General features: G+C 42.9%; 1 protein-coding gene across 1 annotated transcript; it reads left to right on the forward strand.

The window, feature by feature from the left end:
- The first annotated feature begins 949 nt into the window (after positions 1-949).
- UFM1 (ubiquitin fold modifier 1) lies at positions 950-21,654 on the forward strand. Its single transcript, XM_072134447.1, has 6 exons — positions 950-1,099; positions 9,590-9,646; positions 12,361-12,418; positions 16,907-16,946; positions 17,725-17,757; positions 21,398-21,654. Coding segments are annotated over exons 1-6 (258 nt in total). The 5' UTR covers positions 950-1,097; the 3' UTR covers positions 21,466-21,654.
- Positions 21,655-21,998: the final 344 nt, after the last annotated feature.

Here is a 21,998-nt window from a genome sequence, read left to right on the forward strand (position 1 = left end):
CTGCTTAGAGAGTCCCCACCTACAATCTCGAATCTTACACTGACCATCACTGAGTGATAGGAGCTAAAACAGCAATAAATTATTATGTAAACATCACTAGGGGATTGATATGTGAGTTTTCTTTCATAGGAAAACCACTTTAATGGGTGGCGATGATCATTGTCATGACACCTCGAAGCCTCTCAGATGCTCCCAGACCTGTTATGATACAATCCGTATAATTGTTTCCATTTACACTGCATTTGGAATTTTCAGATTTCCAGCATATAGCATTTAATATTAAATAATGCTAGGAGAAAGCACAATTTTGGAATGCCAGAAGAAAAACACTTATGTGTTAAAAAAACGTAAGCGTTTTTGAAAAACGCATGCGTTTTTGACCAGTTTGAATTAAGGTAATTGGTCAAACCTGTCAAAAACGGATGCGTTTTCAAAACGCATGCATTTTTTAAGGGACTGCTTAAAAACGGAGCAAAAACTTGTTCAAAACGCCACGTGTGCCATCACCCTAATGGAAATACGTCTGGTTCAAAGGGGTTAATAGCACCATGATGTATAGTCAAAAAATATTTTTTGTGCATACAATACTTAATCCAGTTTTTATAAATCACATGTGCATGTGTGTAAATAAAGATTTTACTGTCGTTTTTATACACTTGGCTATTGGAAGTACTATAAAACCACTTCCACTTATAATCGCTCAATTCAATGCCCTGCCCTTACTCAAGATGGCTGCCGGATGACTCAAAGTCAGTGACGTCATCGCCCGGCCTGACTCAGAATCCAATGAACACGTAAGAACACCACAAGACCCTAAAAGCGGAGCGCCCGACAATGCCTGCCCAAAAACTATATTTAAGACCCGCTTTTTATGCCAAAAAATCGAAAAACTTTTGTCAGCTACGGGATAAATTGTCATATAGAAGAAGTGCATGGTGATAGCTTTTCATTATGATTGCTGTAAGGCAGAGTCGACGTGCAGGCATATATGTGGACAGCCCTGGATGTGAATGACGTAGACCTCGGTGTGGCTGCTGCCTCTGCATTGGGCTGAGTGATTGATACTTTGCAGGGAGCTGATCAGGGGATCGTACAATATGTGAGTATTACTATGGGGCGTGATCTGTATACACGGGGCTCGCTGTCTCATCCCTGCATTGTCTTACATGCCTCATAGATGTATCCTGGGGGCGGCTAAGGCTTAGAGGGGGTCACTGAAATAATGTACTGCACTTCTATGTTACCCCATGTGTTCTGTACTGTACACATATGCTACAGTAACCCGCTATACGTGTGCCATGCAGGAATGAGTGGCACAGGAATAGCAGAAGTCTAATGTAACATACGGCGAGTGCCCTGCTATAGGGGTCTGGGCTGGGGTTGTCCATATACAGCAAATAATTGAAATCTGTACAATAAAAAGTTACATAATTTCCCAATGTACTTTCTGTAGCAATTCCTCTCAGGTTTCTAGATCTCTGCTTGCTGTCATTTTATAGGGAGGTTCATTGTTAACTTCCTGTAAATATAAATCGATCCCTGGTCATGTGATGTCACACAGGTGCACGGCTCGTTATATCCCTGGTCATGTGATGTCACACAGAGCTGTGGGATATAACGAGCAGTGCACCCGTATGACATCACATGACCAGGGATATATAACGAGCCGCCCCCCTGTGTAACATCACATGACCTGTTTATCCACAGGAAGTAAACAGAGTAGCTTCCTATAGAATGACAGCAAGCAGAGATCTAGAAAATTGTGTGGAATTGATACAGAAAGTATATTGGGAAAATTGGATAACTTTGTTACACAAACAATATTTTCTGAAAGTGGACAATCTTAAAATCTTGCTAAAGAGGTGATTGTGGCATCTGAAGTGTCATATGTCAAGGAAGGGGGGATCTTTATCATGACCACCACTTAGCATTGTAGAATACACATAATGAAACCTCCCGGAGTTCTGGCGTGGTGAAAGGGGGAGACTAGATGTGGCACATGCAGCACAATGTATGTAAAACCTGCCTTAGTGACCTGGGACCGAAAAATTCCCCTGTTAGACGTAGTATAATTCCTCCTTCGTGTCCCCATCCCCCATATACTGTATAATACCACCTGTATGCCAACTTAAAAACATCCCCTAAAGTCGGCAACCAATTTAGGCTGGTGCCACACAAAACGCAAACAAAGCCCCGCCTACCGGAACGGGCCGTCGGTGTTTTGCGTTAATTTAATGCAAAACACCGGCGGCCCGTTCCCGATCGCAGGCGTTTCCATAGAAACGCCGATGCGATTGGGCTGCGGCCCGCCCCGGTAGGCGAGGCTTTGTTTGCGTTTTCATACGCAGACAAAGCGGTGCGTGTGTCACCAGCCTTAGAATGCTTTTCCTTCTTGTACCATGCTTAACATGTAATGCCCCCTTACATTTTTACCCCTCTTTATGTAGTCCTCGCCCCCGATGTCCCCTTATATGTCGCCTTCCGGTTCATATCCCCTTCACTTTAGGGTGCAGCCACATGTTGAGTTTTTCAGATGCAGTCTTTGGAGCTAAAAGTAAGAAAGGTGCTGCTCCTCCTCCTCCTACTTTTACTCCATTCCAGGTTTTGGCATCAAAAATTGCATCTGAAAAAGTGAATGTGTGGTTGCACCCTCGGGATGCTACAACACGTTGCATTCTTGGACCATTTTAAACGGACTGAAAACACATGCTTTAAAACGGTCCAAGCATGTGACGTGTGGCAGCACCCTTAGGCCAGCGGCACACGTGGCGTTTTGAACATGTTTTTGGGCCGTTTTTTAAGTAGTCTGTTAAAAAACGAATACGTTTTTGAAAACGCATCCGGTTTTGACCCGTTATAATTAAGATCATTGGTAAAACCGGTCAAAAACGGATGCGTTTTTCAAGAACGGATGTGTTTTTTTAACGGACTGCTTAAAAATGGGTTCAAAATGCCACATGTGCCGCCTGCCTTAGGCCGGCGCCACACGTAGCGCTTTGTCTGCGCTTGCAAACGCAGACAAAGTCACGCCCACTGGGGCGGGCCTCGGCCCGATTGCATCAGCGTTTCTATGGAAACGCCTGCGATCGGGAACGAGCCGCCGGTGTTTCGCGTTAAATTAAAGCAAAACACCGGCGGCTCGTTCCTGATCGCAGGCGTTTCCATAGAAACGCCGATGCGATCGGGCCGAGGCCCGCCCCGGTGGGCGCGACTTTCTTTGCGTTTGCAAGCGCAGACAAAGCGCCACGCGTGGCGCCGGCCTTAGGGTGATGGCACATGTTGCATTTTGAATGCGTTTTTGGGCTGTTTTTAAGCAGTCATGCACCCATTTTTGACAGGTTTGACCAATTATCTTAATTCAAACGGGTCAATAACGGATGCGTTTTCAAAAAAACGCATGTGTTTTTTACGCATTCGGGTTTTTTTACGTATGCGTTTTTTGATGGACTACTTAAAAACAGCCCAAAAACGCGTTCAAAACGCCACGTGTGCCATCACCCTAAGAATGTTACTTATAATGCCCTCCCTTTCTTTACCCCCTCCTTTCATTATTGTGGTCCCCATCCTCTTTAAAAATGAATTGGATCAAGCATTGGTGGAGAGCATTGGATAGATCTGTAGGGATTTCGGAGGAGCTACACCCACTCTTAGAAGGTGTATGGGCACTAAATTTAAAAGTAAGAAGTTACTAAGATTTTGGCCTATGAGTGAGAAAACTAACAACCTAAAAAGAATAATAAATAAATGGGCGGGAGATGTGGGGATATTGGAGGAAAGAGTCTGGGAAAAGGTGCTCCTGGATGTGAGGAGGGTCTTCACTATCCCTGCTCATCGCCTTGCCCAACTGTTTATCCTGAACCGTATATATTATACACCGAAAATACTATCAAGATTCCGGCCCAGGATCTACGGCTGCAAAAGATGCGGTTTTGAGAAGGCAGATGATATTCGCCTGTTGTGGTTCTGCCCCAGGATCAGGAGATTTGGGGGGGGTATTCTTCAGTGTCACTATCCAGGACACTCTACAGCAGGGGTCTCAAACTTGCGGCCCGCGGGCCAACTGTGGCCCGCGGGACAATATTTTGCGGCCCCCACCTGGAAAAGCACCGCCCGCCGTGTATTCACGGCGGCGGTCGGGTCACGCTGCATGGAGAGGGCTCACGGGCTGAGCCCTCTCCATAGCCGGTAAGTCTTTGCTGCATATTGCAGCAAAGGCTTACCGGTAACACCCGCGATCAGTGCTAGCACCGATCGCGGGTGGTTGCACAGCGATAGCTGCCGGCAAAGCTGCCAGCAGCCTCAAAAAGATAGCGGCGCATGGGTGCCGCCATCTTACCTGGGATCGCCGCTCCCCGTGACGTCATCGGGGGGCGGCGATCCGTCTCCATGGTAGCCTCGGGTCTTCCGAAGACCCGAGGCTATTTCGTTTTAACCGCTTCATTACAATGTGCTGATAGCACATTGTAATGAATGAGGAGGAAAATCCCCATATATTGCCATACTGTAGTATGGCAGTATATGATAGGATCGATCAGACAACCTAGGGTTAAAGTACCCTAGGGAGTCTGAAAAATAGTATAAATAAAAATACAAAAAAGTTTAAAAAAAAAAAATTATAATAAAAAAACCTAAAATTTCAAATCACCCCCCTTTCCCTAGAACTGACATAAATATAAATAAACAGTAAAAATCATAAACACATCAGGTATCGACGTGTCCGAAAATGCCCGATCTATCAAAATATGATAATGGTTTTTCAATGCTTTTAACCCCGTAACGGAAAATAGCGCCCAAAGTCGAAAATGCCACTTTTTTGCCATTTTGAAAAATATAAAAAATCTATAAAAAGTGATCAAAAGGTCGTACAGTCCTAAAAATGATATCATTGAAAATATTATCAAATTTCGCAAAAAATGACACCACCCACAGCTCCGTACACTAAAGTATGAAAAAGTTATTAGCGCCAGAAGTTGGCAAAATCAAAAAAATAATTTTAGTACAGGAGGTTTTAATTTTTGTAAAAAACATTATAAACCTATAACAAATTTGGTATCCCCTTAATCGTACCGACCCAAAGAATAAAGTAGACAAGTCATTTGGAGCGCTCAGTGTGAAAGACGTAATATCCAAGCCCACAAGAAAATGGCGCAAATGCGTTTTTTCACCATTTTCATTGCATTTGGAATTTTTTTCCCGCTTCCAAGTACATGGCATGGAATATTAAATACCATCACTATGAAGTGCAATTTGTTACGCAGAAAACAAGCCGTCACACAGCTCTTTACGTGTAAAAATAAAAAAGTTATAGATTTTTGAAGGTGGGGAGTGAAAAATGGACATGAAAAAACAGGAAAGGGCCCGTAACCGGTTAATCCCCTTCCCTCCGGTACTTGAAGAAGATGAAGTCGCCGCTCTGAACGCACTTGGTGCAGGTCAGAGCGGCGACTTCATCTTCTTCGATGGGAGGGACACGGGGAGACAAGTACCGGGGGGGAGGGGGGGTGGAGTGTCCCTGACTGGGCTCAGTGCGGTAGGAGCTTGGGACCCCTCGGTGCACAGGACCGTTCATAGAGAAAACACGTCTCCCAGCTTGGGGCTTTCCTTGCGCTGGGAGACGCCATGACATTTGAATCTGAATAATGATATTTTGTAAGCGCATTTTGTGTGGAAAACTTGATGCGGCCCAGCCTTACCCAGAATCTACCTCCAGCGGCCCCCAGGTAAATTGAGTTTGAGACCCCTGCTCTACAGGTTTGTGTGTTGGGTAATGTGGATGATGGATGCTGCAAACCAGTTAAACTATATGTGGTGAAAAAATTGTTATTTGCAGCAAGATTCTGTCTCGCTAGTAAATGGATGGCTAAAGACACTCCGACAGTCAGAATGTGGCAGAGAGTTGTGAATAACATCATCTTAGCTGACGGCTTCGCTAAAGCTTTGGGAGGGGACCCCGGTATAGAAAAAATATGTGTTGACTGGCGCCCCTGGATAAACAATAAGTTCTGTAGAGAGGAGATCTGGATGCTGGGTACACGTGAGGGCGGCTGTTAAGATCGAGGGTTTGGGGGAGAGAGATTTTTTATTTTGTTTTTTAATTAATTTTTATTTTTTTTTCTTCTTCTTTCATGGGTTGGGGGGAGACGAGGGGAAGGGTGGGAGATTGTCCTTTGGGAATAAAAGTTATGAATTTAGGGAACAAGAGGTAGTTTATAACTAAAGATGGAAATTGTATGCATTTATATAAATGCTGTAGAATTGTATTTGCATTGCTAAGATATCACAAGGTTTGTATGTTCTGGTAGACTATCTGACAACCAAACTTGCTAAGTGTTATGGTATTAATTGGAAGATGGAAATTTTCTGTATGGATACAATTGAGAGACGAAGTCTACCTCCTGTTTTTGATATGTTATGTTTTTAAATTTATAAAAGAAATAAATTAAAAAAAAAAAACACAGCACAGTTTGCAGGTATTCAACCCTTTAGGTGTCAAAACCAAAGTGACTGTGGCATCTATGGGTGGATTTATTTTTTAATGTTATCCATTGCCCTTATTGCCCCTTCATTGTGTTTCTATGGCGATGTGGAGCCTGAGAGATACTTCCAGGTCCACCCTCTTCATCTCTGTATAAGTTCTTGCCTGATTCACTGGCTGTCAGCTTGTTGATGTCAGACGGTCACGGAGTAGACTCCAAAGTGAATTCTATAAAGAATCACTAGATCGCATATTCTAGATCGCTTATGGACATTAAAATGGAAGTAAAATTATTTTAAAAAATTATGTTGAAAAAAACGAATTGAAAAACATACTTGTAGTTTAAATAAATGCAATGCACTAAAAAAAAAAAAAAAAAATTATTTGGATACTTAACTCTGTTCCCTATCTGCTTCTGCTGTTTGCAGCTCTGAAGCCGGCAGGTGCAATGAAGTTGCGATTTCTGGCACGTAATAGTGGCACAATGATGTGCGGAGTCGACAGCTCCCCACCTCACCATTGTAAACAACTTAGACGTAGATAGAGTTGTAGCACGGGACGTGGCACTGATAACTGGGCCTGTCCTGACAGATCTGTATTAATAATAATTCTTTATTTATATAGCGCACACAGATTACGCAGCGCTGCACAAAGCATGTCAAATTGGTCCCTGTCCCCATGGGGCTCACAATCTAAACAACCTAACAGTATGTTTTGGAGTGTGGGAGGAAACCGGAGTACCCGGAGGAAACCCATGCAAACACAGAGAGAACATACAAACTCTTTGCAGATGTTGACCTGGGTGGGATTCGAACCCAGGACCCCAGTGCTGCAAGGCAGAAGTGCTACCCACTCAGCCACCGTGCCGCCCTTATTCTTTTCTCTCTGTGCAGGTTACCACAGATCACACTGCAGATTTATGTGATTGGGGTAGAGTTGCACTGACTTGCTTCAGCCTCTATACAGAGAATGGAGCTGTCTGCCGCCCAGCTACCCTATGGGGGTGCTGAGTGGTGGACCACCTCTAGTCTGATATTGATGACTTATGGACATTCCACGGCTAAATCGCTTATGCGTTGCTGTGGAAACGCATGTGATCGCTAACTGGCACTCGCTTTCTGAAGCTCTGGTCCAGTGGCTTACAATCTAGATGAAGGGACGGACCTTTAGTCACAAAAAGTTATCCCCTATCCACAGGATCGGTGGTGGTCCCATTGTTGGATCACCTGAACTGGGGTCAGTTTTAACCCAAATCGATGTAGCGGCAGGTTGAGCATGCACACTACTACCTCTCCATTCACTCCCTGTAGCACTTAGTTACCTCAGTCAGTAGGATAGAAAAGAGAATACACCAGGTGGGACCATGTGTAACCGCTGCTCTTTTCATTTGAGGTAACAGGCCCTCATTAGTGGGCCTGTTAGTGATTGCCTAGGCTCAGAAGCAGAGCCCGTGCGATTGCTGCAGGAGCTCATCTGTGTGTGACAGCCAAACTTTTGCACCAGCAGCTGGGATTGTGATACTCGCGATCCCAGCTGGTGACTGCAACATTTATGGGGTATTACCGGGTGCTCACACAGATAATTGGCAGGTGCTGAAAGCTTCCATAGCAGCTCTGGGGTCCTATTAAGGACCCTAGGGTTACCTTCAGTAGATGCCTGTTTCACTTATAGATATAAGAAATCTGTCTTGGTCCAAAAGCCCTAAAGTGGCTTAGTCCTTAGAGGGTTATTATAGGTAAGACTAGTTGTGACTGGACAAACCTCTAGGTGCACACAGCGGGATAGTACCTCCTGGTGAGATCTGCTTAAGCACATCATGCCATATTATCCGTAAAGGAGCTTGTGAGGGTTCAGGAGTAATTAGACTAAGAGCCCCACACATGCTGACAGCCAGGCTCCAACTGCAGCAGCCGTGTTTTGTGGTAAGAACGATTGCAGCTGTTTAACCTCTCGGATATCTAAGAAATTCTGGGGGTCAGTCTTTCCACATTGGCAATCCCCCTATTCCACAGTTGTAATACTATAGTATTGCAATTCCTTTAAGGTACAATCGGGGTATTCCCCCTTTAGTCCCCTCCTGAGACAAAATTGAAAATAAAAAAAATAAATGTTTTAAATATCAAAATTAAACTCTAATAACCATTATTCCATTAAAATCATTCTATTATGAAAAAAAGATAAGAAAATGACCTCCAATATTTAGTGTCTCTGCATTTATAATTCCGTTCATACCTCTGAATGGTACTCTGAAAGCCCTCAAGTCGTTAGTGGAAAAAGATGCAAACGTTGTTTTTTTTTTTTTTTTTGTAAGAACTTTTCATTGTACAACACTAATAAAATAAAAAAATATATATTTATGGTGAGGCACCATTACCCCCTCAAAGTAATTGCCATGCGTAAAACTGAGCGTGCTGCGCGTGGCGAGCAAGTGTGCGGTGAGTGTGCAGTGAAGATGATTTTCATGTAAAAATAGCGTCTGTTAACATTGTACATTATATAACATTATATACAGCTAGGAGTTAAATATTTGTATTACAGTAAATTTCATACTCCTCCTCGGCTAAAAATACTCCCCGAAAATGGTAAGAGGAGTATTATTACCCTTCTGTAAAAATGTTAGTGCGACCTCTGCTCCTGGACCTTGCAATGTCAGCCTTTTGGTGCAGCCTCCAGCGCCAGAAGCTATACTAGGAACTGAGCCAGGACCAGGGGGCGCCATCCATTGTATGGTGGTCATGTTGTGAAACTGCAGCTTTTTTCCTATTCTAGTCTAGGAGGTCTGAGCTGGGATGAGGCGCCAGCGTCTGGGAAGAAGGGGTTAAAGAATCGGTGGTGGGGGTTTGGATGTTTGAACTGTTAAACGCCCCAATTCTGATTCAGAAAACCCTTTTAATATCTGTTCCTTTTCAGTACATGAAAGGATGTATAGGGGCGACTTGGCATTTTGATGTTGTGGATTGCACTTTGTACATCGCTATTACTTTGTATATGAAGTATTATTATATTGCGGGCGATGTTTGTTAAATGTCAGCTGCTCTTAGCGTAAGGATGTGGATTTCCAGTTGGAAAGTAAATGTCAACTCAGTAATTAACGTAACCCTCTCCTTATTTCAGGTCGAAGGTTACATTTAAAGTTACGCTTACATCGGACCCCCGGCTTCCATACAAAGTGTAAGTGTAAATCCCTTCCAGCCTTTGTATTCTTTAACCCATTCTTCCCTGCACAGGTTACAGTTCCGGGAAAAATCGGAGCGGCTGAAAAATCTGACATTTAGGTTGTACACACATATTACTGGATGAAATTTAGGTTTGGGATTAGATGGGGTATATAAGAGACTTAGGCCCCTTCTATGAGGACTGTTCATTCTGCTTTACAATTCAGGGCAGCTAATCCAATATTTTGCCTTATTACAGTGATGGCTTTTAATGGAGAGGGGAGGGGTGAGGAGCGCTCACCCCTCCTCTCACCTGCACGCAACGATTTGCTTGCCCGGGGGTGAGCATACATTTGTATGAAAGAGGCCGACCAGATGGTTTATATGATGGTTTATATGATTTTCCATTATTGGGAGGTCCCCAAGACTTCTGGTTGTCAGAAATCTTGTTTTTTTTTTTTTTTTTTTTTTTTTTGTTGATTTAGTACAGAGGAAAATATCATGGTCAATACTGCGGTGTGAACTGACTACAGAATTGTGTTTGGTCCCTCTGCTCCTGTACCCAAAGAAAGACTTTTGCTCTTACTAAGAGCTGTATTAGACTTCTGGTTACAGTGGAGAGGGGCTTGGGAGCAGTTTAAAGGGCATCTACCACCAGGATGAAAGACTGTATGCAAATGAGCCTGAGGGGCTCCAGGCTCCAAAGGTGTTAATGGAACCTGGAGTCCCCCAGGCTCATTTGCATACAGTCTTTCATCCTGGTGGTAGATGTCCTTTAAATACAGACATCTGAGGACACAGCAGTGTGAGGAGACTCTCGCAGTGCAAAAGTCCAGTTACAATCCTGAAATCGAAATGCGTTTTTCTCAGCTCTGCTGCTACTAACAGCACAAACAAAGGTATGTTTACACAGTTCATACCTGACCCAGTCTGGAGCTTTGTATGGTTAAAACTGTGGACCGGTATGTTGTTTGCTACCTGTAGCCAGTGACTGCACAGATCGCTGTTGTGGTATATATACTGGAAATTTAGAACAGAATAGAAAATCACTGAAATATGCAATTTGTATTGCAGAACCCAAGTCCTGTCAGTCCTCCTAGCTGAGACCATGAGCGTCCTGATTACCCCAACCCCACAGACAAAGTGATTGGCCCCAATTTACTAAGAACCGTGTTTTGCACATTCTTTTCCCCGCAAACTCCTTGCACAGGTATTTAAGAAGTGTCTGTGGCTCGGCCACACTATACCCGATGTGACACAAATTTCGGCACTGAAGGGGGCGCTCCAGTGCTCAGTCGAGCCTTGCGCCACATTTATCATGCAAAGTCCCACAGAAATGTGTCACACGTCCCATGTTAAAGTGGCACCAGAAAAAAAGTGGTGCACTCTGTTGGAGCAGTGCAGGGGGCGCCAGATTCATGAAGAACGGGCGCCACAAATCCTGAATCTGGCGCCCCCTGCACTCTACACAGACAAACTGCACATCGTGCCTGTCCGCTCTCCTCTGTATCCCACTTCCATTAACGTGGTCAACTCCTTACCAGCTCTTAAAGGGTTACTCAAATCTGTCCCAAGGCCATGTTAGACACCTTAGATCCCTGTGCTGGGGGTTAAAGGGTGAAACCCGTAGTGCAAAGTCAAACTACAGTCAAATTTTATGTCCCTGTATATAAATAAGACAATCTCTCTCTCTTACTATCATACCCTGCACTGGGATGGGACAGTAGGAATCGCCCATCCTATATGTATGGTGAATGCACATCCTATATGTATGGTGAATGCACATCCTATATGTATGGTGAATGCACATCCTATATGTATGGTGAATGCCCATCCTATATGTATGGTGAAAGCACATCCTATATGTATGGTGAATGCACATCCTATATGTATGGTGAATGCACATCCTATATGTATGGGGAATGCCCATCCTATATGTATGGGGAATGCACATCCTATATGTATGGTGAATGCACATCCTATATGTATGGGGAATGCCCATCCTATATGTATGGGGAATGCCCATCCTATATGTATGGGGAATGCCCATCCTATATGTATGGGGAATGCCCATCCTATATGTATGGGGAATGCCCATCCTATATGTATGGGGAATGCCCATCCTATATGTATGGGGAATGCCCATCCGATATGTATGGGGAATGCCCATCCGATATGTATGGGGAATGCCCATCCGATATGTATGGGGAATGCCCATCCGATATGTATGGGGAATGCCCATCCTATATGTATGGGGAATGCCCATCCGATATGTATGGGGAATGCCCATCCGATATGTATGGGGAATGCCCATCCGATATGTATGGGGAATGCCCATCCGATATGTATGGGGAATGCCCATCCGATATGTATGGGGAATGCCCATCCGATATGTATGGGGAATGCCCATCCGATATGTATGGGGAATGCCCATCCTATATGTATGGGGAATGCCCATCCTATATGTACACTAAGCATCATGTAGGCGCTATATAAATAAAGAATTATTATTAAGAATGATTATCTTGGGGGTTGAGCCATGGATTTCTGCCGTGATTTTAGGGGATTTGGGCACTGATCAGTGGTAACAAGAGCATATGGCCTTGCATCGGTTTCGGTGATGATTCCGATAGATAGAACATAAATTCATATCCAACACGAAAGGTTATTGGAACATGCTGAGAACATATAAAAAAACCTGTTTTTATGTTTTTATTTTGTGTTTTCCAGGCTGTGCGTTCCGGAGAATACTCCGTTCACGGCGGTATTGAAGTTTGCAGCAGAGGAGGTAAGTACCAGGCTTATCACTGCCAGGTCTACTGCGTGTTTAGACAGTCGGCCCCAGTGGGAACATGGACTGAAGTGAGCGGTGACCACCACCGAGCTGTTTAATAAATGAGTAAGATAATAATCCGCCGGAGCCGCTGCGGATGTCCGTAACATTTACATGCGTTCCAGTGTGTGGATTTTTTTTCCTGCTGGATTTGTGACTGTTCTATAGTGTGGTTCTATGAGATGGGCTAAGTAAATGAGGGAAGTCGGCTGGAAAAGATTGCTTCCCGCTCCTCTTTGCCGGCTGATTAAAATGTCAATGCCGGAGCAGGTTTCCATAGCAACCTTTATTGTGACAATGATGTGACGATTCTGACAGGCTTCCCCCTGCAACACACCCCCTGCCGTAACTAGTCACCGGCTAGATCACTCCTGGGGACTCATCTGTATCCTAAAAATAAAAGATGCCCAGTATGTATGGGGGGAAAATCCAATATTCAATACTGATAAACTGTTATCATAGACAAAGGATTCACTCGCTGACAACTTCTGATGTTTCCATAGTTTTTGTAGGACATGATTTAAAGATTATGTCGTCACTGGAAATTCAGTGGAAGGTTTTTATGAACAATGCATTAGGTGAGTTACACTAGTGGATCATTGTGGAAATAGCTTAAAGGAGTTGTCCAATACTTTGGGTTTTCCTGTGAAAGAAAATTCTTAAATTTCAATCTAATACTGACTTTAACACAATAAAGATCATTCTGAACCCTGTACTTCACAATGTTACTCGGTTTTCTTGCTGTTTTAGCTCCTATCACTCAGTGATGGTCTGGCCTTTAAGCAGACACTTCATGATCCCTCTAGTTCTATGTGCTGACAAGGTGCTTAGATTACCTGGATACAAGGTTTATATACACTTGCTTCTGAACATTGTACTAGTATCGGACACATATAAAGAAATGAGAGATGATGAGATGTGTATTACACACAATGACACAGTCAGCTCTTCTACGTCTCTACTATTCCACAACACATAGATCTGATGTGTCTCACCCCTCCCCTGAGAAAGAACTTATCTGTCTGTAGTTTGTGGTTTTCCTCGCGCTGCTGCTGCCGGCAGGACGTCCTTGTTGGTGTCTGTGAGCTCTGTCCTGGACGGGGCTAGAGTGCAGGGAGACAGAGAAACCCAGCTCCACGGCCGTTACACAGAAATCCAAGATGGCTTCCCCTAAGATAGAAGTTACAGGGTTGAGTCTAGGGGCAACTAAAATTGTGTGCACCAGGACTGATAGACAGGTTGGACTTAAGCTACAACCTGCGCTCGTTCAGGGAGTTCTGGATTCAAAATTATTCTAAAAGTCCAGTAGTGTTTGGGGCTTTCTCCAGAGGGATCTCCTCCCAGAACTGTGTGTGATGTAACGTTGGTGACATCATGTCCCAGATGTGTTCAATCGAGTCAGGTCTGGGGAACAACGGGACAGTCCATAAGTTCAATGCTGACTGCTGAGACGCCACAGCCACATGAGGCCTAGCGTTGTCATACACAAGAAAGAACCCAGGGTCCACCGACATAAGGTCTCACAAGGGGTCTGAGGATCTCATCCTGGTACCCAATGGCAGTCAGGGCACCTTTGGCGAGCACATGGAGCGCTGTGTGCCCTTCCAAAGAAATTTCTCACATTACACCATTGCTGCCGGACATATGCTGGAGGATGTTGCAAGCAGCAGAACGTTCTCCAGTGTCTCCAGACTCCCTCTCATCTTTATTAAGTCATTTTAAGAGACATTGATTATTGTAAAAAATGTTTTACAAAAAAGTTATGTTTCATTGTTATGGATTTTTCAGGTTTATGCACAAATGGCAACCATAAATGGGTTTCCCAGGTCATGAATATGGATAACCTAGTGCATTGCCATTATTTGCGTAGCTCACATTCCGAGGTTTTTTTTTGTGAGAAACTGATGAATCTGTTATGCAAAACTGAACTGCGAAATTGAACAATTGTAATTTTTTTTTTTTTTACATTTAAAGGAAATCTACCACTTGTTTTCATACATTGTGAACCAAACCTACCTCGAATGCTGGAGCTACACTGATGCAGAAGCGTGTTGTGTTTATTCCAGTGTTTTTTCACTGAGAAAAAACAATTATAAAGTTCTGATAATGAGGCTCTGGCGCTCCTGTGGCCATCGCACAGGGAGCTGGGCGCTCTCCTTTTACCCTAATTATGCACTCCTCCAGTGTGCATAAGGCTGCCTCAACCAGCCCCACATAAGCCTTCCTGTGAGCCGGTGACGTCATCCAGCTTTCCCTATGTCCTTCAGATCATTATGCTGTAATGTCATTCAGGAAATTGGGAAAGCTGGACCTAGCTCATGCAGAGCACATTGCATCAGGGCCCTGCTCACCATTACCAGCCTGTTAGCAGTAGCTCAGTCTTGCCACCCTGATACAGCTGGGCGTCCTCCCTGCAAGCTCACTGTTGGGTGCAGGGTGTTGGGGTGCTGCTGTACATACACGCATTCCTTTATGTTCTACTCCCAGCTGCCAGCAATGCCCAGACAGGAGTAATCAACCAGGAGCTGGATGACTCATAAACAGCATCTGGGAATGGTGCGGCTAATGACTACTTCTGCCTGTCCAGGACAAAATGCTGAATATAGCGTTCTATTAATGATGGGAAGTCCATCTTTTTTAGTAAGCTGGATCTTTAGGCTTTACTCACTATAAAGAGCTGGCTCCTGACCGGTCAGCCAGCCAGCCACCCATCCAAATTCCACTTTTAAGCCAAAATTTTCGGGTTAAAGGGGGTGTATGACCCAAAATAAAATAGTAGTATTGCAGTATATAGTAGGAACGATCAGACCATCTGGGGTTAAATTACTTAAGAGGGTGTAAAATTAGTAAAAAAAAAGTTTAAAAAATAATAAAAGCATCAGAAGATGGCGGAACAAATAATTTTTTTTTTGTACACGTTTGTTTCATTTTTGAAAATTTATTTAAACACAATAAAAAGCATATCACTGTAATTATACCGTACCAAAGAATAAAGCAGAGGTGTTATTTGCAAAAAAAAAAAAAGCCCTCGCACAACTCTGTACAGGACAAGATGAAAAAGCTATGGATGTTTGATGCGTCCTTAAAGCGGGGTTGTCCATTTTCAGCAAATGTTTGATTTTGTCTGTGTAATGAAAAGTTATACAATTTTCTAATCTAATATACTGTACTGTCTGTATCAATTCTCACTGGTTTCTAGATCTCTGCTTGCATTCTAGTGTACATGGACATGGAGGTGCACGGCTCGTTATCACACAATTCCTATTAATATCTGTGATAATAATGGCTCACGCACCTACATGTCCATCACAAGATCATGGACAGATTTCTATTCACTGGAGTAAACCTAGAAGCTTCCTATAGAAGGACAGCAAGCAGAGATCTAGAAAACTGTGAGGAATTGATACAGAAAGTATATTGGGAAATTGTGTAACTTTTTATTACACAAACAATATCAATTATTTGCTGAAAGTGGACAACCCCTTTAAGGTAATAGGAGAGCGCCCGGCACCCTGTGTGTTGGCCACAGGAGTGCCTGAGCCTCATTATCATCATTTTATAATAGTTTTTTTTTTAATGTGAAAATGCTCAGTTCAGGGAGTGAACAAGATATGTCTCTGCTTGTGTACAGGTGTAGTGTAGCTCCAGCATTCTCAAGGTAGGTTTGGTTATCTTTAAGGTACTGATGCTTTCTGCAACACCCAACTGATCTTATCCATAACCTGTTCTAGGGCTTCCGTAACTAGAACTTGGAGAACCCTTTTAATGGTTTAGTTGGTAAGGATCTGTAGTGTAGGAGACTCTCTAGTGGCTCAGTTACAGAAATGATGACCTGGACTGTATTTTATGTGTCCCCCTACATTGCAGTAAGAGGGGGAGCACGTCCCTGCAGGACTACTTTGTAGTGATACTTCCATGAAAGAGGACTGTTTGGACTCTCTTCTGACTTTTTATATATTAGTAACTACTTGTATTCCCCATCAAATAGCAATTCTGGAGAATCTTCCCATAGAACTGTGTGTTGTGCCGTTCCTCTGTTATTCTTCCTGTTAGTGTACTGTGCATTGTTATCCCACTGTCCCGTCCAGACTTGTCAGATCCTTTTAACAATGGAGATGACTATATCCAGTTATGAGCCCACACTTTTTGGGAGGGGAGACGGCACTATCCTTAGTGTATGTTAGAGTTGGTTGTATAATACTCCAGGATGATTATTACAATTATTTCCTGAAACATGGATGAGCGGTAAGACACCCGCTACATAATAAATGACTACTGTGACACCCCTTTAATTGCAGAGAATATGGATGGATGTAATTTTCTTCATAGTGAAGTAAATGAAAATGTGTACCAGTATCTAATATTCAGCAGTCCCCCGATACACATAGAAGCACACATGGCTTCCGTACTGAGGTGATAAAACTGTGATTTCTATTCCTTTAGTTTAAGGTCCCTGCAGAAACCAGCGCCATCATCACAAACGGTAAGTGGATCAGTACTTCTTATATTGCATTGAGAATAACTGCTAGAAAAGCTTGGGTGTGGGCCGAGCTGCTCTCATGCTCAGTCACATGTCGAGGGATATAGAATATACACCACTGTATACACATTACCTCACAGAGCTTCTGATGGAGACCCCAGCTGTCTAGCCCCCCGGCTACAGATACTATTGTACACTAGAGGCTCCATTGCTGGGGCACAACCTTTATACTAGCAAAAATGTCATTTATTATCATTTATTTAGCATTAAAGGGGTTGACCACTTTACCTCATGTTTTTTTGTAATGTTTAGGGGACAGGATATTAAGTGATTTAAAAGTATACATCTATTATACCCTTTACCGGCGTGAGACGTTTCTGAACGTCACATGTCGGCTTCGGGTGAATGGATATCGCAGCAAACGCCCATCGGTAACGCTCAATGAGTACTAAATGTACACTCACATACACTAAAAGTACTAAAATACACTAACCCATTGGTGCTAGCAGGCTGCGCTATTCATTTGGGGTTCAGGGGGAACACAACGGACCGCCATTCTTGTGATCCGTGGAGGTCACACCCCTGAGACACCCCACTGATAAGCAAGTTATCCCCTATTCTGTAGATGGGGGGGGGGGGGGGGGGCTAACTTGTTGTGACTGGACAAACCCTTTAATACAAAGGATGTATTTTTTAATGTTAAATCTGAATTGTCTCTTTTCTGACATTTGCACCAAATATAAATCTTACTATAAATAATTATTACATTTTTGTCCTGCAGATGGAGTAGGATTAAATCCAGCACAGACTGCAGGTAAGTGTGACTGGATAGTGTCTGTAGATTTGGATTAAGCGCCATAGTTTTAAACAGTTTTCTGTACTTGCCCCATCATGCCAAATCACAAAAACGGATGTTATAAGCAGGATTGAATTCCCATAGGATTACATAGATATATGCGGCTGACAGCCCGGCTTCTCCTGCAAATGCAAATGTTAAATTGGGTTCTTAACTGTCAGGATGGCTGGACTAGGTTGGTAAGGACCACCTACCTTACAATAGAGAACATACTGTATACACTATAACCCGAGACCCCTAATTTTAATACAAAAAACTGGGAAAACCTATTGACTCGAGTATAAGCCTAGGGTGGGAAATGCATTGGTCACAGCCTCCCCAGTATATAGCCACCAATGACATGCCCCCAGTATGTAACCAGTGCCTGCCTCCCAGTATATATCCAGAAGCCCCCTTGTACATAGACAGCCCCCTGCCCCCCTAGTATATAAAACAAAAAACTCTGTACCTTTTTGACACCCCCCTGCAGGTCCTCTTCTGTCTTCAGCTCAGGCTCCAGCTCCGTCTTTGGCTCCCCCCCCCCCCCCCCCCCGTGGTCCAGTCGCATACGCCAGTCGCTGACATCATAGTGTGTGCCGATGGCGGTCTACACACTATGATATCGGCAAGCGGCTGACGCCATGGTGTGTGCGATGGTACCGTGCGAGGAGCGGAAGCCATAACTGAAGACAGAAGAGAATCTGAGGGGAGCGTCAAAAAGTTGAGTACAGGGTTTTGTGTGCTGAAAAACTCCACTTATACTCGATATTGGGTACCAAAGATAATGGTATTGATTGCTTAGAAATACTCTGAGCTACAGAAGAAAATTTTCACTGCATCAGAACCTATTGAAGGATGAAATGAAGCGTAAGAATCGCTGGAGGTGGTGAAAGGTCCTCAAGTATTTAGCATAGTCCTTATCCTAACAAAAAAGTATTGGCGAACAAAGGGAAAAAGGAGCCTGTTCTTGTTCCTGTTCCATATTCTTCTTTTGATCAGTTTGTTACGTTCTAATTTCCATATGAAATACATGTAATATAATCGCCCAATGAACTTCCGCAGCAGTTTCCTTAGTGCAGTTTTTGTCTTATAGAATAACCACAATTCTTTGCTAACAGTCTGGTTATTCTTTTAACACTTTTTGGAATAAAAATATACTCTGCCTAATATACACAATGACTTGCTTAATAGTTCTGGACTTTTATTTGCTTGTCGGTGGATACAGTAATTGACTCCCCCCTTCCCCGGACACAGTCTCTCTGTTCACGCAGGTTTCAAGATTAATTTCAGACCTTTTGATCCTGGGTAATTTCCGATTTCATCCTGATGTTTTTTTTCACATTACCATTAAAAATTTAGTCCCGGCAGCAACAGGGTGCAACTTAGCAACAGTGGGCACAGCGCTTCACAAGATCGTATTAAGATGAAGATGTAATTTCCACACGCATGAACCAATTAATTGAGGTTCCTTACTGTGTAATTAATATACCTGTCATTTGCTTGTGTAATGAACCTCTCCGACATCAAATGTTCTGGAACCAAGTTCTATAAAGTACTAAAATAAGTTTTTAGTAGATTTACAGTAATATATTTGTACTGGCCGTTAAGTCTTCAAGGGGGTAATATAACACTTTTGGATCCGTTTCTTGCAGTCTCCAATTAGTGACATTGGGTATAGGTGATAATAATCAGTCAGTGGTCTTATGGACACATAGGCACAGGGTCGGCATCAGCACTGGACATACCTGGGCAAGTGCAGGGGCCCCACATAAGGCTGTACATAGCAATCCATGGGGGTGAGGGGGTCTGTAGCTAATTAATCCACAGGGATATATAAATACAGGCAGTCCCCCGGGTTACATACAAGATAGGTTCTGTAGGTTTGTTCTTAAGTCGGAACTGTATATTTTATTATTATTGTAACCCCAGTCAAAATTTTTTGGGTCTCTGTGACAATTGGATTTTAAAAATTTGCATTGTCATAGGATAAACGATAAATCTTAATTAAAGGCACCATTGATAACTGTTACAGCTGATCATTGTAGCCTAGGACTAAAGTACAGTAAATGACCAAAGGGCGGTGGTGATGGGATGCGACACAGGTTTTTTATTTTTACACCATTTTGACCAATAGTGAAAAATTATTTGTTCCCAGGCAACCCCTTTAACATAATTGTGTCTATCAACACCTATCGAGAAAAATTTAATTCACAACACGCACACAAAAATGGAATAAAACGTGTTTATGTATCACAAAACTCACTGGAATAAGCGAAAACTGTTGCTTCTCCTGCAAAAAAAACAAGACCAAACTACACAAAAAAAGTGTGCCTTTACTATACTTACAAAATCCAAAAAATTACAAAATCCAGCATGATAAACCAGGGACACTTACTCATAGATCCAGGCACCGTGACTGTGGTAACCTTCTTACATTTCTGATCCATGGCCTCCTTCCTTCCAAAATCAACTTTTAAAAATAAAAAAAAATGTTCCCAAATAATTCTGGGGATTGTTACCAGAGCTCCTTTGTGTAACAGGCTGTTAAACTGTATTCTCCTCCCCCCCCCCCCCCCCCCCCCTCTCTGCCTGTAATCTCACAAAGTTGGGGGAGAGAAGTGCTCCTGCACGGTGTGACAGCCTACAGAACCGATGGGCTCTGGTACAGCCCCCCAGAGCCCTTGTGGCTCATTTCCATAATTATAAAAGTTGATTTTAAAAACGAGGAGGAAATGAATAACAAATATGAGAAGATTAGTAAGTGAGTAAGATTAGTAATATGAGTAAGTGCCTCTGGTTTATCATGCTTTGTGTTGATGGTAGATTTCCTTTAAAGGGAACCTGTCACCAGGGACCTTATTTTCACTAAAGCTTTATACTGTAAAGCATTTGCTTTACAGTATAATTGTGTGTTATAACATACCTTGCATCCTGACAAAATCCAGGGGTAGTCACAAGGGCTGGGCTTTGGTTTGGATGCATTCATAAAAACATGTGACTTGCCTGAGCTGCAGGCTGCCTCCATCTTTGTGCTCCTGTACAGCTTGTCCCTCCCTCACTGATGTCATCTCACCTGGCTGTGACCTCTGAGAAGGAGCAGAAGGTGGCGCAGTATAGGAGCACAAAGGTGGGGGCTAAGATCTGAGGAGGGAGTAACACAGACAAGTCACATGTTGTTTTTTGAAATGTATCTAAACCAAAGTCAGCCCCTGTGACTACCCCAGGATTTTGGCAGGATGCAAGGTAAGTTATAATACACAATTATATTGTAATTCAAATGCTTATGAAAGGCAGAAAGGCCAATTTGCACTGCTGGTGTAATAAGTGTCTGCAACCTGTCTTTAGTGAAAATGAAGCCCCTGGTGACAGGTTCACTTTAAGTTTACACATTGAATAAAGCCAAGATGTTTCCTACACCACACTGATAACAAGATCAAATTTCAAAAAAGGAAAACAAGTCTGTGTCCGTAAGGGGCCCATAATAGTATTTTAGCCTGCTTATATTATATTTTCAGTATTATAATTCATGTATGCCTTCTTAAAGGGCTAGATCTTATGTTCTAGAAGGAGACATTCACTTTATGTAAAATAATGTTTTTTTTTTTTTTTTTTTTTTCAGGAAATGTATTTCTAAAACATGGATCAGAACTTAGACTCATTCCCAGGGACCGAGTGGGCAGCTGTTAATATCCGGACATCTTCATCCATTCATTTCTTTTGGAAACCTAGTAAAAGAAAAAAAAATCTAATTTATTCTGGGCTTTAAAGAAAGATCAGACTCTGAATTTTAAGTCGGTTTTAAGATTTAATTCAGATGGGCCCATTCCCCTTTAAAAATCAAAGCGACTTTGAAGATTAAAGATTTGTAAGGCTTAATTATTGCTTCTCGTGACGATAACGCCGTATTGCTTATGCCACTCTATCAACATAGTCAGTGGGTTTGGAAGTGCCGCGTTCATAAATGCGTGGACATAACATTTTATTATATGGCAATGGAAAAGATTTTATATATATATATTTTTTTTTGTAATATGTTGCGGTCATATTCATTTACTAATAGCTCAGGTTTTCCTATTTCTAATTCTGAGACTTGGGATCACTACATTGTGTTGCTGCCTGTTGTTCACATGTGAGTTTGGTCTGAGAAACTCTCTCCATGTGCTTGTGGGGTTTCCTAGACCAAACCTAAAATCGCTGAACTGAGCAGACCTGCTGAGTTC

This window comes from Engystomops pustulosus, chromosome 2 (genome assembly GCF_040894005.1).
Source record: "Engystomops pustulosus chromosome 2, aEngPut4.maternal, whole genome shotgun sequence".
NCBI classification, from domain to species: domain Eukaryota; kingdom Metazoa; phylum Chordata; class Amphibia; order Anura; family Leptodactylidae; genus Engystomops; species Engystomops pustulosus.

What these genes read in the sequence shown, in the direction of transcription:
- UFM1 (XM_072134447.1), top strand. An exon ending in TGAAGTTTGCAGCAGAGGAG is followed by an intron (nt 12,419 to 16,906) that starts GTAAGTACCAGG and finishes CTATTCCTTTAG; the next exon opens with TTTAAGGTCCCTGCAGAAAC. An exon ending in CAGCGCCATCATCACAAACG is followed by an intron (nt 16,947 to 17,724) that starts GTAAGTGGATCA and finishes TTTGTCCTGCAG; the next exon opens with ATGGAGTAGGATTAAATCCA.